The 18,556-nt window shown below is 35.8% G+C and overlaps 1 protein-coding gene, 1 long non-coding RNA gene and 1 pseudogene across 3 annotated transcripts in view; 1 reads left to right on the top strand and 2 right to left on the bottom strand.

Moving 5' to 3' along the window:
* The window catches only part of PPP4R3A (protein phosphatase 4 regulatory subunit 3A), a 37,051-nt gene extending 26,306 nt beyond the window's left edge, over positions 1–10,745 (top strand). For both annotated transcript variants that reach the window (XM_011373150.1, XM_011373149.1), the window contains exons 11-15: positions 5,211–5,380; positions 6,225–6,367; positions 7,553–7,743; positions 8,199–8,425; positions 9,497–10,745. In XM_011373150.1, the coding sequence (XP_011371452.1) occupies positions 5,211–5,380; positions 6,225–6,367; positions 7,553–7,743; positions 8,199–8,425; positions 9,497–9,607 (842 nt within the window). In that variant the 3' untranslated portion in view covers positions 9,608–10,745. The remainder of the gene's footprint in view (positions 1–5,210; positions 5,381–6,224; positions 6,368–7,552; positions 7,744–8,198; positions 8,426–9,496) is intronic.
* Positions 1–18,556, bottom strand: part of LOC111747359 — a 28,742-nt gene that overhangs the window by 6,645 nt on the left and 3,541 nt on the right. The window contains exon 2 of the long non-coding RNA XR_002783508.1: positions 2,976–3,082. This is a non-coding gene — a long non-coding RNA (uncharacterized LOC111747359). The remainder of the gene's footprint in view (positions 1–2,975; positions 3,083–18,556) is intronic.
* On the bottom strand, positions 2,584–2,702 carry LOC111747374 (annotated as a pseudogene).

Genomic DNA, 18,556 nt, shown 5'->3' with positions numbered 1-18,556 from the left:
TTCTAATACTACTACACTGAGTATGTACTTGTGTCACATATTGAGCAGGTGATTATCCTGACACACTTCTTTCTCATTAACACATAGCAAAGGGGTTAGAGTGTCCCTAAAAATACATATTAAAGGATTATAGTCCATCATTAAGATGGCACCTTAGATCATTTTACCTCAGTTATTTTTTCGACTTAGTACAGCATTACTAATTACAAATTGGGCATTGCGAGACTATAGCATCACATGAAATCATGAAGAACTTTGATAATTTGGAAAATTTATAGCTAATAGAACTGAATTCCTAAAACACATTCTTTCTGAGTTTCTAAAACACATTCTGAGTTACAGAATGCCTAGCACAAATGTCTACAGATGGTCCATTTGTTAATTCCACAAATATTTCTTTCTCAGCTTTATTACAATATATTTGACATATAATATTGTGTTACCTCAGATATTTTAAAGCAGGGATGGCAAACTACAGCTGTGGCCAAATCCAGCCTGTGGTCTATTTTTGCACAACCTGCAACCTGAAAAATGGTTCTCATATTTTTAAAGGGTTGTTAAAAAAAAAAAGCTGCTGTGGGCCACAAAGCATACACGTTTATGGGAATACTTAACTCTTCAGAGCAACAGTCTTTTAACAAGATGGTTTTTAGTTATACGTGTTTTTCAAAAATTGACTTACACTGTGTTCATAAGACACTAGTTTTTTTGAAGTACAAACATTTTTTTTCTGAATAGGAAATAGGTTATTCCAGAATATTCTTGATCATGTAGCAGCCAGTTGCCTTTGGTAAATTGGCAGACAATTTTAGGGGTATCCTAGAGATGTCTACTGGTAATTAAGTTTTGCCTTTTAGTTTTTATAGGTAAGTTTAGTTGTTTTTGTTTGTTTGTTTAAAGGTATCATAATCATATAGTAATTAGAAGTCTGAACTATACATCTATTTTTGCTGTTTTTATTTCATTAAAAAAATTTCTGCTTATGATTTTTAAAAATATCCTTAAATTATAAAAGCATTGTGTGTATATAGGATGTTTCTAGTGTTGATTTGTTCTTTTTGCCTACATTTTATCTTCAAAAGTATGTCATTAAACTTTCTATCATGGTTAACAGTTGTTATAATTGACTTCATTTTTCAGATTAGTGTACACTGTGCAGTATGTACTGAGAATACATTTGGTCAGAGTATATTTTCATTTTCCAACTTTCAAATATTTAGTACTTTCTGCTAATTACCCAGATCTTTTGATATTACCGTAGTAATTTTTTTTTCAGTCAAAAGTAATAGGTGGCATTAACCTAGACTGCTAAGGACAGCAAAAAATAAATTCATTTATTTTGGTTCTACTTTACTATTGCATATATCTATGGACTTATTAGCACATGCGAAAGAAGTCCTTTTAAATTTATGTTCATTTTCCATCTATACCTATCACAGCAAAAGTGAGAGCCCAAAACCAAGTTGAGAGGGAGTTGAATGTTGCTTTGAATTTTTTTTCATGTCAACATAGGTTTTGTTTCAGTGCAGGAAGGGGAGTTCGTGAGCAGGTGGGACAGGATGGATCAACTGCATGTTTTATTTCAGTAAATTTATTAAATACTACTATATTTCGTTATTTCTGATACATGTATTTTTATGCATTTATCATTTCTCAAATCAAGGTGAGTCGTACAATTTAATGGCTTGTCATGACTAGTTCTTTTTTGTTCATTTTGTTTTCTTAGTAGCAGAAGAGAGAAAAGTTTTTTGCAATTAGTGGCATCTTAGATTTGATGAAGTTTGATACATACCTGGTACTAGGAAAATAAAGAAGATTAAGACCTGGACTCAGCTGTCAAGGGGATCAGAGTTCATTAGGAAGAGACAGTCTATAAAAATTAAAATAAACCTCATAAGCACTATATTATGATGTGTTTTGAAGTATAATGGAAATGATTTATTCTACATGAATGAGGCAGACCAGGGAAATTTTGCAAGAGTTCAGTTGAATTTGCTTTGGTCATGGGAGAGTGTGACAAAAAGTGTGGTGTGTTAGTGGTTTGGTATAGGTAGAACCCATGAATCCAGTGGGAGAGTGGCAGGAAAGGAAAGGCCTTTTTATTCTTCAGTTTTTCATTTCATTTTGCTTGTAGTATTGCAAAGAAAATTTCTTATAATTTAATGAGAACTATGAATAGAATCATTACAAGTTAATGAAAATTTGTATTGTAGGAAAATTAAGCATGCTAGAAAAACCTTCTATTTTATTACTGTTAATATTTTCCAAACTAAGTTAGGTTATCATTAAAAACCTAATTCTTTCTCAAATGATTCTCAGTATGGCTGTCTTCCTAGGACTGAGAATATGAGTAGCTTCTGAAAGAAGATGCCAGTTATCAGGAACAAGCTGTTTACAGCTGGATTTGCAGTATTTCTATCAACAACTTCTAAAAGAACAAATATAAATTTGAGGAGATTTAAGATATTTTTGGTCTTCTGAGGAAGGAGTACACTGAAATATTATTTTATTTTATTTATTTATTTTTTTTTAAAGGCTAGGCAACCCTTGGTTGACCTCACAGATTGCAAGGACCTTGTCAGCTTACAACAGCACCTGGTCTTCCTAGGTGGTCTCCCATCCAAGTACTAACCAGGCCCGACCCTGCTTAGCTTCTGAGATCAGACGGGATTGGGCTTGTTCGGGGTGGCATGGCCCTGAACCAGAAAAATATATTAGTATTTTTTAAGGGAGGGGTTTATAAGTAAATTTAGATGCCTACATGTAAGAACAAAAGATAAGTGGTTAAATGTAAATAGTTTGGGGACTTAGGGAAACTTCATTTTTTATATCTGCCGCTTCTTAATATACTTTCATTATATTTAAAGGCAACTAATCAAGTCTGTAGGTGAGACTGGCATCCCTTCAAAACTTAGTGTTTATAGGTTAGATGTGTGTGTGTGCGTGTGTGTGTGTGTGTGTACAAACATACATACCAGTTGTATCAGTCTTGGCCTTTTCAGGATTCTTGGATCTTACATCGTAGCCTTTTAGCTCATACTGTTATGTTGTCTGCTTTTTTTGTTCTTAAAAATATGGAACTCTGTAAGAGGAATGAAATAAAGAAAAATTTTGTCGTAGATGCTTTTATTCATCTATTAGTTACATATGAGGCAAAAAGTCTTAAATTTATTACATGAAATCTCATGTTGTATAAGGTAAAGACAAAATTTTTGTTTTAGAGATGATTCAAACAGTACAAGAGATTCCTGGAATGTTAATGAAGGTTAGAGATGTGAGTGGAAGCAGAATGCACTTTACATTGAAAATCCTATGGTTATGCCAATTTGATCTATTCCAAAAGCTTTCTCTAAAACCCCTTTCAGCAACTTGACTGCATAGAACTCACTGGTAAATTTGCAAAAGCAACTTCTTATTCAACAGCAAAGAATAGTGGTTAGATGTATTTGATGCAGGTTTCTTTTTGGGGAGGGCTTTGAGTGGAAACAAAACAGTTCTTGATAGAAATAAATGAGGGCAAATGGAAATGAGGAGCAAAACAAAAAAGACCATTAGAATTACCTTCTATCTACATCAGTTTCCGAACAGAACTGATCTTGAGATGGTGGTGCCATCTGCATACCCTGGCATTAGTGAATTCTAGGAAGGGAGTGTCTTTGCTCTTACTAGGAACTACATGCAGACCACAGGGTTCAGCTAGTGTATGTTATGATAGGACACAAGTCTCCACAAAAGCCTGCAAAGTTGGAATACAGGCTTTGAGGTCTTGCCTAAGTTACTAAAAGCTTAAAATTTGGCTTTATTAAAACATGAGCTCTAAAATACTGATTTTTATTCTAACAAGTGGAACTGCCTAAGTTCCTTTGTCTAGTAACATTAAAAGAAAAATCAAACTCTAAAACCATTGTTTTGGGAAAATAAACCCTTACTTGGATTTGACTTAAAACAGAGAAAGATGCCTCTTATTGTTTAAAATGTCTTATTTCACCATGCTTATGTATTTGAAAATATTCAGTAGTTTAAAAAATAAAATGCAATTACTATTCTATAAACTATTTTGAAACTCCCTTGAAACTCCCTGCCCAGAGTGTCTGTTTAGAAAGAGACACTCTTAAAGTTGGATTGTTAAGGCAGTTTGTAATCAGCTGTAGCTAATTGGGCATTCACTTGTGGACCTCTTTTTCTGCCAACTAAAGAAAAATTGAGCTGCTTTACTCCTCTGCCTTCCCACCCAGAAACCGTGTCAGCATGGTTGCCTGGCTACCTGCTCATGAAGGACTTGATTAATAACAAATTGGCAATTTAACGAGCCACTTCTATGATCTCCAAAGAAACCAAAATACAAACACAATATTTAATCTTGCCAACCGAAGACGATGTGACTGCATGAAGTGAGTATGCTTTTTTGAACTGTTTACAATACTGGGGCATTAACTTACTGATAATTCCATTTAGGTAAAGAGGGCTTTGTTGAAGTCTAGCTGGCTGCGTATATTTGGATCTTGACGAATGGTGACTTAAGTAACTCCCCATACCTCAAGATGTAAATATACCTTATAATCTGTAAGTTAAAGCCTAATCAATTGTAAAAAAAGGAAAACTAGGAAAAAATTAAAAAGCATACTCGCTGCAATAAGCCTAGAGGACCACATTTTTAAAAACATCCTCTAAATTTATATGGGAAGGCAAATTTTGGGTCATGTGGATTTTGTGGGTATAAACATCCACAAATAAGCCAATGCAACCCATGAATTCTGATGTAAAATAATAAGTGCCCCAAAATAATGAAAATCAATTTACACAGTGGATTGCCCTAATAAAACAATGGTTTTTCTATTGTTTTAAAAGTGGTGTGTGTATGTATGTATGTGTATACATATATATATATGTTTAGAATTTTCATTTTTAGTATTATAGGTTAATTCATTTACTAGCCCTATCTTAGCTATTTCAGAAGTAAAATACATTTTGGTCATTAGTAACTTATTTCCAGAATTTTCCTGGCCTTCTAAGACTTGTGTTCTATGATGACATACACTACTTTCATAATACATTTCTCTGATAACCCTTTTGTAATCCCTATCTTTAGGTTCACACTTCTGGAAGCAGTAACATGACTACACAAAGAATTATATTTGTTGAAGTTTTTTTTGTAAGTCTAAAAATATGGGAGTGTGGTATGTAATTTGAACAATGCCTCTGTGTTTCAGGTGCTCTTCGTTTTAAGAGAAAGATTATTGGATTAAAAGATGAGTTTTACAACCGCTACATAATGAAAAGTTTTTTGTTTGAACCAGTCGTCAAAGCATTTCTCAACAATGGATCCCGTTATAATCTGATGAACTCTGCCATAATAGAGATGTTTGAATTTATTAGAGTGGTAGGTTCTGTACTTTTTTGGTTAGAATTTTGGTTTTAAATGTTTGACAAACTTAAGTATGCATTATTGGTATTTTGGCTTATTCGAGAATATATTTGGAGAGACTTTTTAAAAGAAAACCAGTGTTACCAAAAGCTTGTGAGAGACTGAATTAAAACTAAAATAATCTCTTAGCAGCTATGACTCCTTTTTATAAGATAGTTTGAAAACTGACTTAACACTGTCATAGTACTCATCAACTGTAATTTTACTTTCTTAAAATAAGTATTGGATGTGTTTTGGTTTGTTTGAACTTTGAGGTTTCTAATTTTTCTTTCTCCCATTTCTAAAGAGCAATTTCATAACAAACTTGATTTTTTTTTAAGATTATAGTAGGCTAGTGGTTCTAAAACACTGATGCATGTTGGAATTATTTGTGGCATGCTTTTAAAATAATACGGTAAAATATACATAAAATTTGCCATTTTATCCATTTATAACTTTACAATTCAGTGGCATTAATAAGTGCATTCACATTGTTGTGCAACCATCACCACCATCCATCTCTAGCACTTTTCTGTGGTGCGATTTTAAAATATACATGCCAGATCCTACCCAGACTTACTGAGTACACATTATCTAGGATGGGACCTGGGCGTTTACTCTGGAAAGACCCATAGATAATTCTGAGGTACACCAAAAACCAGGGACTTGTTGAAGTAGCCACTATGTTAGGCCTATTTTCATTATTTGATTATCTCTAAGACTGTAAAACTTTTTGAGGTGGGTTTATCAATTCACTACAGTTCAGTCATATCTTATAAAATAACATTTTCATCTCATTTTTTATTATAATTTTCTATAGGAAGATATAAAATCATTGACTGCTCATGTAATTGAAAATTACTGGAAGGCACTGGAAGACGTAGATTATGTACAGACATTTAAAGGATTAAAACTGAGATTTGAACAACAAAGAGAAAGGCAAGATAATCCCAAACTTGACAGGTAAATTACCACATATTTGAACCTATTCGTGCAGTGAGAAGTTGTATGGTAGTGGCTCTTTTTTTACTTGTTTGGTACTGTTTGGCGTGGCAGGAGAGGAAATAGCAGAGAGCGAACAGAAGTTGTAGTTTTATGTGTAATGGTCAATATAAATGTTTTCTTGAAGGTGAGGGTGGATGTTAGTGTTTTCTGTAGTCACTTCCTCAGGCATGTATCAAACAAGACAATGAAAAAGGAAAAAAAACCTAAACTCTTAGGTGACAATGAGGCTTCATGTGTCCAAACCAATCAGAATATTATCTTACTTCGAATTACTTCAGAGTTACAAATTATTTTAAGAAATCCTGTATATTTTCCCAAATACCTGAATTCACATACTTATGGTATATTTTTATAGCCATAAGTTATGACTTATTAATTCCTAATATTAAATTTAATAACTGATTTGATAATAGGAAGTTTGACTCCACTAGTTAACACTAGATATGGTGGAGTGTTTTTCAATCTTATGTGGATTAAACTGTTTTTGTCAACCTCTATATGTATAAGTTTGTTTTATGCTGTTAATTTATCAACCCATTTCCTGTTTAGAAAAAAAGTACAGTTCACTGCCAGCATTAATTTAATTTTACATAAACATGCCCTTTGATGCTGAAGCAAATCTGACTGGTTTTCAGAGTGAAAATAAAATATAAAAATTGTTCTTGGAGTTATTTCTAAAAAACTTGTCTCTACTCCTAATGTAACAGAAATATATATCTAAATAGGATTCATCAAATGAATCTTCTGCTAACAACTGTTTGAGAATGATGTTAATATCACACGTAGGAATGCTACGTTTTCTAGGATTTGATATTTTCAGCAATCAGGATTACTATATTTTGTAAATGGAAATACCACTACTAAAAACAATGCTATTAATAGAATGATGTTTTCAAAGACTATTGATCTACTAGAGCAATGCGAAAATAATAATAAAAGCAGGATATTTCATGGCAAATTTGGGGGTAAGGTTAGGACTGTAATCCCTGAGTTATTTCAGGGGAAATGTTGTAGCCGCCAGCAAGTATTCTCGAGGCAAACAGGAAATGGGTTAAGAGTATATCCAATTCAGAGCAATACTTGAAGACTGTAATGAAAGTCTTTATGAGTCTATTTACTCTACCTTTTTCTCTTTACTCATAGTATGCGTTCAATTTTGAGGAATCATAGATATCGAAGAGATGCCAGAACACTAGAAGATGAAGAGGAGATGTGGTTTAACACAGATGAAGATGACATGGAAGATGGAGAAGCTGTAGTGTCTCCATCTGACAAAACTAAAAATGACGACGATATTATGGATCCAATAAGTAAATTCATGGAAAGGAAGAAATGTATGTTGAAGAAATGGGCAAGGAAAAATGAAGTCTTTCTCACTCTAGGTTTATTCTTATTTCTTGACAGAATGATTAGTATCTAATTTGTATGTGTCACAACATAGATATCGAAGACTGTTGCTTTATAGAGTGTGAAATCGCTGTCTTGTGAAGGCATAGAGTAATTTTTCTTAAGTTGACTTAAGTAAGGAGAAATTTATTATTTTAGGAAGGGTAGGAACAATGACTATAATACTGAAGATTTCATTCCTTCTCAATAGTAAAATCCAGTGGATAGTGGTGCTTGGTATTTTACTAAGCTTAGTTCAGAAATTATCTTCAGTGTTTCTCCCTAGCAGAGGAATAAGCTAGTTCATTGTGTTTTAGTGCCACCTTTTTTTTGGGAGGGAGTAGGGGGGAGGTTTTAAAAGATGACCATGGTTGACAACTATTGACAATATTCTTATTTTTAGTAAAAGAAAGTGAAGAAAAGGAGGTGCTTCTGAAAACAAATCTTTCTGGCCGGCAGAGCCCAAGTTTAAAGCTTTCCCTCTCTAGTGGGACAAAGACTAATCTCACCAGCCAGTCACCTGCAACAAATCTGCCTGGTTCTCCAGGATCACCTGGATCTCCAGGATCTCCAGGCTCTCCTGGATCCGTCCCTAAAAATACATCTCAGACGGCAGCTATTACTACCAAGGTACATGTCTGATTCCCACGCCTATCTAATTTAAGCCTTCTCAACAGCAATTGTCGTGACTGAGACTCCCTCTGGTTACTGTCTTTTGGAACTGATTTAACATTTGTGAACTAGAGAATAATTCTCCTACCACCACCTTGAACATACCTAAAGTTAAGCAATTTCTGGATGTGTCATAACATTTATAGACATTTAAAAGTTTTAAGTTATTTTCTATCAACTTTCAGAATTAATACCAAGATAAAGACTTTACTGGCAAAAGATAAGCTAAATATCTGGACACTCCAAACTATTTTGCCAGACAAGGTATATAAAAGGAATTAAGCATCTGCCATTAGTAACATTACACACAAGAAAGGATCAAAATTTTAATAACCAAAAGTAGGAAAGACACATCAGAATGAAAACCCGCTTGGTCACTTTTAGCTGCCCTGGACTAGCATAATAGACTGGCATTTGGGATTCATTGATCTAAGTCAGGAATATAATGCCCGCCCTCTGTCCCTTTTCCTCTGATGTGAATAGGAGATGCTCAGGGCTAAAAGTGAATGTGAGAAATGCTGAAATGAAGGGGAAGGCTGAGGACAAGAGCAGTGGGAATCTGGGGGCACCTGAAGCGAGCTATAGTGGTTTTTGGTGAAGGAGCAGGAAGGAGCAGGGCTAACAGGAAGTCCAGATGAAGTGTTGGAGAAGGGACAGAGCAAGATCACTTTCCTAACCTCTAATTGTATGACCTCATTTCTAGTGGTCTGTTTATCTTTTGTAGTTTATTTTGATACTGTTTAGACTGATTTAAAAATTTGAATGCATTGTTAATCTTGGAAACATTTTTAATGTTTCTATCTCCTAGGTAATTTGCTAGAATTATAAACTAAAAATTTTTTGTTTTACTCTGGAAAATTTAGGAAATATATAAAAGTAGTGAATTTCAGTTACATGCAATCATCTCACCACCCAGAAATAACCACAGTTCATATTTGGGGGTGGGAGGGGTCTATGTCCTTTTTCCATACTTAAAACATGTATTTGAAAATGTGGTGTTTACTTTAAATAACCCTTGTTTCTGAACAGGGAGGCCTTGTTGGTCTGGTAGATTATCCTGATGATGATGAAGATGATGATGAGGATGAGGACAAGGAAGACACGTTACCATTGTCAAAGAAAGCAAAGTTTGAGTCATAATAATGGCAACTGCCTACAATCAGTACCTGTTGAAAAAAAAACTGGTTCTCTGCCCCTACCCCCTACAAAATCCACAACAAAGCAGTGGTCTCTTGTGAATGACTGACACAGATCAGCCTCGCACACTTGACTTCTGCTCATCAAGTGCCAATTCAATGGAGCAGGAGGAGGGGATTACATTAGGGGAAAGACTTAAGCCTTTGAGCTCTCCAGCTTGGACCACACATTGCCCTTTTCTCAGGGAAGGAAATGGAAACATAAAGCCAACAGGGCAGGGGTTTTGTAAGTGGAACTCTGGATTGACTGGTCAGTTGCTACAATCAGAATATGCTTTCTCGGACCATGTTTGAGACTCAGAAGAATAGGCTTTTCGGCCACAATTCTTCACTAGTTAAGAATGCCAGCAGTTTCTTTGTATAAAGAGACCTGCCTTTAAAATCATACATTCTGAACATTTTAGTCAAGCTACAACAGGTTTGGAAAACCTATGGGGGAGGGGCGAATATAAAGTTTCCTCTTTTTTATCTGTTCCCTTTGCCCTTCGAACTGCAGATTTTTTTTAAAGTGGGGATCTGTCCCTACTTGATTAAAGATTGAGTGGAATTCTAGATGTGGTCATTTGTGTCATAATTTTTTTTTTTTTTTCATTTTGTTTTTGATTTTTTTTCTCCCTTGAGTGTATGCTTAGTTGTTGAGTATATATATTTGGGACCATTAAAACTTTTTTTGATGTAATATAACCTAACGTTGTGCTGGTACCTGTTTTACCATGTGTAATTTTTGTTCTACATCAGTTCCTAATTTGTTTAGAGTTTTATGAAAGATGGTATAGTTTTTATTGACAAAAGCAAAGTAATCTTACAACTATGTGCATACAAAAGCAATACTATTTTGTGACTAAATATTTTATATTAAAATTTACATCAGCAACTGTCTTGAGAATTCAGGGAAGTAGAGTGGAATTTAAAATTTCAACAGTTTTGTTAAACCTAGAACCGTGAAATTAGTATTCCAAAGAGATTCTGAAATTTCATATCTTGGGAAAATGACGGTACATTAAATCAAAATTGAGGATGGTTGATTTAAAAATAACATCTGACTTTTGAATAATAAAAAGAAAAGTGAAGAGTAAGAGAAATTGTATTAGTTGTATGCTTCTTTTTTCTTTTCTTTTTTTTTTTTTTTTAAACTACTCCCTTTAGAATGCCAGTTGGAGTTCAGAGTGGTGGTTCCTAAGTAAGTATCTGGCCAGAGGACCATCAGGTATCACCTTATTAAAATAGTACGTTTGAACAGGTTCTTTTTATTGTCATAGGTGTGCTAAAGTTCTTTTAAGGAAATGAAATCTCAATTCTACATACCCTCACTTTACGTGAAGATTTTAGAACTCACTAAGGAATGTATTTACAAATGTGAATAAAAATTCATATCTAGGAAAGGAAAATGGTTTAAGTATCATATACTTTTAGTATCTACTAAGCACTGTGTGCTTCTATGCTTTTCTTTTGCTTAGTCCTCAGTAAATTCTAACTTGTGGTACTTAAAACAAGGTTATATTTGAATAGTTGGATAGAAAACCAGAAAGCGACACTTGCTACAATCATGAAAAAAGGTTGGTTGGCTAATTTTTTTTAACGGAAATTTTGGGTGGATAATTAACTGTAAGAGTTTAAGTGTTTTTCACTACAGTATAGAGCTACTGCTGAGTCACAAATTCTGGTTATTGAAGTTTATTAACTTACTTTGCAAATAAAGAGGAGAAAAACTTAAGATCTGAGTTAATTATATCATGGCTTCCTTTGTTAGCTAGAAAAGCTAATGTGAAATGTTTGTGCTTTAGAGTTTAAACGCTTTTTGATTGATTCTTGGTACTCTCTGAGGGTTCTTGGGTAGAGGGAAGAAACATCACTTGCCTTTATAACTTCTGATCCACTGTATTTAAGGAAAGTATTAACTACTGTCCTTTGACATACAAGAGATACCTTTTCATTGACGGACTATTGCAATTCCTTAGAGATTATGGTTACTGAAGCAGAAACTTGACACTAGTTGCTATAATAGGAGAAATGAGGTCTGAAATAGCTTGTCATTTCATTGAGGAAGACTGTTAGCAATAAATTAGCAAAAAGACTTAGCTAGAAATATAACACTTGAATTGATATAGCTCTCTACCTGACTCAAAAGCCCATGCCCTTAAGCATAGATATTGTCTTGATAATTGATATGAATATAATGATGTGAATAGATTCTTTTCCATTTTAATGATAGCTACTGGTTCTTTCGCTCATTTTGCAATGTTTAAAAATTTTGAAATTTCACTTCTTAGAGTGATTACCAAAGAATTTCTGAAAAGACAGGTTCGTAATTGTGGAAACACCTTTTCATCCTGTCTTGTCCAGAAATGCAACCTTGGCATTTTTTTGGATATTTTTTGGACAGAACAAAGCTTAATGGTTTCTCCCTGGCTAATTACATTCAGATCCTGCATGTTCTGGAACTCCGATTTGCAAGTGAATTTGGAAGTGGGGCGGGAGAAGGGGCATAGAGCAGGGGGCAGTCATTCCTCCTGGTTTTGTTCTTAACTGATTTAAGCAGTGGTCTCTAGAAAGCTCGTAAGGCTATAAGCAGCATGCTTAAACTGAAAGATTTCTTTAAGGAGAAAACTTTTTAGGTTTTCAACAGATTTCTAGTATTTATCATAAACTGTTTAAACAGCATTGCAAAAATCCCTTTTGGAGGAAAACTGAGAACCTTCAAAATTCTTGTATTACAAGGTTATGTTAACTTTTACTGCCATAACGTCCATTTCGAGCAAGAGGATTATGAAAACAAATTTTTAAGGGATAGATTGTTGTCCACCATTATACTGGGACATTGAGACATGAGGCAGTAGGTTGTGATACCCAATGCTAAAACAGTTTGGTTTTTGTCTCCCTGGCTTTAATGCTTCGTCTGGGCTCTTTAGAATAATTCCAAAAGGAAACTTAGATAGTCTCTCTTCAGACATCTAGAGTCAGATGTCTTGTTCCTTAAAATAGCTCTGGTTGGAGACACAACTTTCCTTGACCTTTTCACTCTAAGTAAGTTCTTCCATAGACTACTCACAGCAAACAGTGATTTCAACATGATGCCAAATGGGTTTCTGTTTAACTTCTAGTCTCACCATTCCAAAGACATTGCCCAGTGCAGATCACTTTCTACCTATTCAACAGACCCTTCTCCATCCTTACGAGACTTGACACTTCAGCATTTGCTACTATTCATTGTGTCCTTGATAGCTTTCTTTTGGCTTCTATAGTATCATGTGCGTTAACATTTTTGGCTTTTCCTGTTGATAGCTCTCTTCTTTACCCCTTAAGTGCTGGCATTCACTAGGGTTCCATCTTGAGTGCTCATCTTCCCCAATAATTCTCAAGCTCCAGCCAAGCCACATTACTTGTGTGTCCCTGACCCTGTCATGCCGGGCCCTAATGCCTTTAGTGTGCCCTGTATTGTGCTCCTCAGTGCTCTCTTCTTGCCTTGCTTACAGATGAACTCATGTTCACCTTTCAACATTCAGAAGTGTTCACTCTACTCCTTTGAAGGAAGGGGTTATATCCTTTTCAAATTTGTGTCCCTAGTATCCCATGACACCTAGCCCACATATGGATCTCCAAAATGTTTACTGGACGAATGAACAAAGATTAGGTAATGTGCACACCAGATATACAGACTGGGAAAGTCTTAGCTGAGGCCCTTACACAGTCAAGCATTTGATTCATTCTTGACCATGAAGTTCCTTCTTGTGGATATAAAGGGGGACTCGTGACTTCTGTCATTTGTACCTTGGAGCCTTAGGTTAACAGCACCAACAAGAGGGTATTTTAGGTTTATAGAATTACCATATCTTGCCTCATTTCAACTCTAGAAATTCTTATTGAAGCTTTCCTGGTCTACTTGTCCTTGGCTCCGGCACCTCTAACTCCTTGACTCTCGTCTTAGTCATTTGGTCACAGATCTGCACATGTAAAGACAGACCCTGCCTCTCATCGCTGGACCTATCCAAGAGCTGTTGGTTTCAAAGAGCACTCATCTGTTGGTCTGATGTTTGTTAAATCTCATGCTCTTAAACTTTTTAACATCTTGGTATATTTCCTAGGATGTAGTTCCCAAAAGCCAGGCCCAGATTTATGTGATTCTCTTTGTACACCTATTAGTACAACAACGTGGATGGTGGTCAGGTACACAGGTAGATGGGAAGGTAGACAGATTGGGTAGATAATTTCCTACGTAGATTTAAATGGACACTTTTCTCAGAAATTTCTGAAGGGATAACTCATTTTAGATAGCCTGAAAAATGTGATTACTCAATATTTTTAGCACTTCGCTCTAGCATTAAATAATTTTTATACAGAAATGTGTTTCTGCTGTCTTAAGAAAAAAAAAACCAGATCAATTAATTTTCCTTTAATGCTACTGTCATTTTTAAAAAATGCTACTTCAGGTTTTCTCATCCTAACTTCTAAAGCAGCAGTCCCCAACCTTTTTGGCACCAGGGACCGGTGCTCCTACGAGAAATCTAATGCCTGGTGATCTGAGGTGGAGCTGAGGCAGTGATGCTAGTGCTGGGGAGCGGCTGCAGATACAGATGAAGCTTCACTTGCTGGCCTGCTGCTCACCTGATGTGTGGCCCGGTTCCTAACGGACCACAAACCAGTACCGGTCTGTGGCCAGGGGTCTGAGGACCCATGTTCTAAAGCACTACTCTGGGAACGATATGTAAATAAATAATAACACTTTATTAACCAATCTCTAAGATGGTTCTATTTTCACTCAAACTGAGATGTTAGAGTCCACCACAACTAAGAGCCAGAAAAATCTGACTTTCAGAATTCTTTGGTGGCTTCCCCAAAAAAGGCAGAGAATGTGAGGAATTGTTAGTGAAAACCTTTCATCCAAACTCCCCCCCGCACCCTCCTACCACCACTTGAGCCCTTGGAGGACCTGCTTTGGAAGATTACAGTGGGGAGGGGATAGAACAAACAAAAGAGGCTGAATGAGCACTCAGGAAGCCACACTCACAATATGTGCTCCGTACATGCCGATTGATCAATTGATGCTAAGAACTAATTTCCTGGTAGAAAACGGTGAAAAGTTGTGGACAAAGTCTAATGGCAACAGCACAGTTAGAACAGCCTGGGTTTGAATTCGTACTCTGCTCCTGAGACCTTCAGCAAGTTTCTTGAGCCTTGTAATGGGAGTAATATCACAACTGTGAGGACTGCAGAATGGGTGTATACACAGAGCAACTATTCCAATGGTAGACAGCAGATGGTAGCTAGTTAACATGTTTATAGTCTAAATCTGGAGGGAGATGGCTATGATACTTTAAAACCTGAAACTGTTTTTAGGAGTCAATCACAGTCTATGCAGTTGAGGTTAATAGCCAATATATCGATTAAAATTACACGCCCAGGAATGGCAGACTGAGGAGCTTGGCCAATCATGCCCAGAAAAAGCAATTTAAAAACTACAGACTTGTCAAAACCAACCATTTAGAACTCTGGAAATTAGCCAAAGGCACATAACAAATTAAGAAGAGCTGATTGAAAATCTCAGTAAGAAGAGTAAGAGTCTGTAGCACTTTGGCCTGGGGTGGCTCCATCCCCGCCTCCTAGTCCTCCCTCAGCTCAACAGGCCAGGTAGTCCTACGGAGGACAGCTGGGGAAAAGCAGTTTCACTACAGGAAGTGGCTGACGTGATTTGGAATGGAGGAAAAATACACACAGCCTTGCTTTGTTCACAGAAACAATACGTTGACCAAGAAAAGACTCGAATACCAAAATCAGAAATGAAAGGTATTTGGTAGGGACATTGCTACCAACTTTACAGAAATGAAAAGGATTATAAATATCCTATGAATAATTGCAGGCCAGGAAATTAGATGAAATAGACAAATTCCTAGATAGACATAAACTACTAAACTAACTCAAGGAAAAATAAACCTCTGAACAGACTGATTACAGTTAGTCTCCCCTTATCTGCAGGGCATATGTTCTAAGACCCCCAGTGGATGCTGAAACAGTGGGCAGTACCAAACCCTATATATACTGTCTTTACCTATACTTACATACCCATGATAAAGTTGAATTTAGAAATTAGTCACAGTAAGAGATTAATAACTAAAAACTGAACAATCGATACACTGAAATAAAATTACATGAATGTGGCCTCTCTCAAAATATCTTTTTGAGGAAATATCAAGAAGAGGGTACGTATTCACCCTCTTCTTGTGATGTGATATGATAAAATGTCTATACGATGAGATGAAGTAAGGAGAGTAACGCAGGCACTGTGAAATAACATTAGATTACTAGTGACCCGACAGTACGTTAACAAGTACTTTATGGCTTGGCTTCTCTTCGGCATATCCGAATTGTCAGCATCCCTACTCTTGCACTTTGGGGCCCTTATTAAGTAAAATAAGTTACTTGAACAGAAGCACTGCAATACCAAAACTGTTAACTTGATCACTGAGACAGCTACTAAGTGACTAATGGGCAGATGGCATATACAGCCTGGATGTGCTGGACAAAGGGATGATTCACGTCCTGAATGGTATAGAGTGGGATGATGTGAGATTTTATCACACTACTCAGAACGGCATGTAAGTTTTAAAAAATGGCGTGCAATTTTAAAACTTATGAATTGTTAACTTCTGGGACTTTCCATTTAATAGTTTTAGATTGTGGTTGACTGCCGGTAACTGAAGCCGCAAAAAAACAAAACCAAGGACGACGGGACCACCATACTATAAGGAGACCGAATCAGTAATCAAACTTCCCAAGGAAAGTCCAGGACCATGGCTTTACTGGTGAATTCTACCAAACACTTAATAATACCAATCCTTCCTGAACTCTTCCAAAATAAGAGGGAACACATCCAAGCTCATTTTATGAGGCCAGCATTACCCTGATACCAAAACACAAGGATGCAAAAAAAAAAAAAAAATTACAGGCCAGTATCCCTAATGAAAATAGATGCAAAAATCTTCAAAATAATAGCAAACCAAATTCAACGACAGACCAAGATCAAGTGGGATTTATTCCAGGGATGTGCAATGGTTCAACAGCGGCAAATCAATATGCTACACCATATTAACAAACGGCAAATCAATATGCTACACCATATTAACAAAATGAAGGATAAAAATCAGATGATCATCTCAATCGATGCAGAAAAAGCAACTGACAAAATCCAACATCCATAATAAAAACTAAATGGGTGCGGAGGGAATGTACCTCCACATAATGAATGCCATATATGACAAGCCCATAGCTAACATCATATTCAGTGGTGAAAAGCTGAAAGCTTCTCCTCTGATATCAGGAACAAGGCAAGGATGTCCACTCTCACTGCTTCTATTCAATACAGTACCATAAGTACAAGCTAGAACAATTAAGCAAGGAAAAGAAAAAAAAGGCACCAAATCAGAAAGGAAGAATTAAAGCTGTCACTATTTGTGAATGACATATTACACAGAAAATCCTAAAGACTCCACCAAAAAACTGTTAGAACCAATACACAAATTCAGTAAAGTTGCAAAATACAAAATTGATGAACAAAAATCTGTGTTTGCATACACTGATAATGAACTAGCACAAAGAGAAATTAAGAAAATCCCATTTATGACTGCATTGAAAAGAATAAAATACCTAGGAATAAATTTGACTAAGGAGATAAAAAATCTATAGACTGAAATCTATAAGAAATTGATAGAAAAGGAAAACACTGAAAACACAAATAAAAGTATTGCATGCTCATAGACTGAAAGAACTAATATTGTTAAAATGTCCATTCATACTACCCCATCTACAAAATCAGTGTAATCCCTATTAAAATTCCAATGCCACAAACAATACTAAAATTTATATCGAGTCATGAAAGACCCAGAATAGCCAAAGTAATATTGAGAGAGAAGAACAAAGCTAGAGGCATTACATTTCCTGATTTCAAACTATATTACAAAGCTACAGTAATCGAAACATTATAGTATTGGCATAAAAACACACAAAGATCAATGGGACAGCATAGAGAGCCCAGAAATACACCCACAGATAAGACGATAAGACAAAGGAGCCAAGAATATACAATGGGGATAGTCTCTTCAAGGACTGGTGCTGGATGACTATCTTACAATATACACAAAATTAATTCAAAATGGATTAAAGACTTGAATGTAAGACCTGAAAGCATAACACTCCCGGAAGAAACCACAGGCGCTAAGCTCCTTGACATCATTCTTGGTGATGACTTTAGGATCTGACGCCAAAAGCAAAGGCAACAAAAGCAAAATAAATAAACAAACAAACAAACAAATAGGACTACCTCAAATTAAAAAGCTTCTATAGTGCAAAGGAAATCATCAACAAAATGAAAAAAATAAAACTACTGGATGAGAGAAAATATTTCCAAATCATATATCTGATAAGTGCTTAATATCTAAAATATATAAACAACTCATAGAACTCAATAGCAAAAACAAAAACCCAGCCCAATCTAATAATCCAATTAAGACCTGAACAGACTTTTTTTTTTCCCCCCAAAGAAGATACATGAATGGCCAACAGGTACATGAAAAGATGTTTGACATCATTCATCATTAAGAAAATGCAAATCAAAAACCACAAGGAGATATAACCTCACACCTGTTAGGATGGCTGGTACCAGAAGATGAAAGACAGCAAATGCCGGTGAAGGCGTGGAGAAACGGGAACCCTCGGGCACTGTTGGTGGGATTGTAAACTGGTACGGCCGCTACGGAAAACGGGATGAAGATGCCTCAAAAAACTTAAAACACAACTACGCTATAACCCAGAAATTCCACTTCTGGGTATTTATCTGTAGGAAATCAAAGGTATCTCTGTGTCATGGAGATACCCGCACCCCCATGTTCGCAGCAGCATTATT

Source organism: Pteropus vampyrus, unplaced genomic scaffold, assembly GCF_000151845.1.
Source record: "Pteropus vampyrus isolate Shadow unplaced genomic scaffold, Pvam_2.0 Scaffold219, whole genome shotgun sequence".
NCBI lineage: Eukaryota > Metazoa > Chordata > Mammalia > Chiroptera > Pteropodidae > Pteropus > Pteropus vampyrus.
The sequence above is the reverse complement of the archived record's forward strand: the minus strand, read 5'-3'. Positions and strand labels throughout refer to the sequence as shown.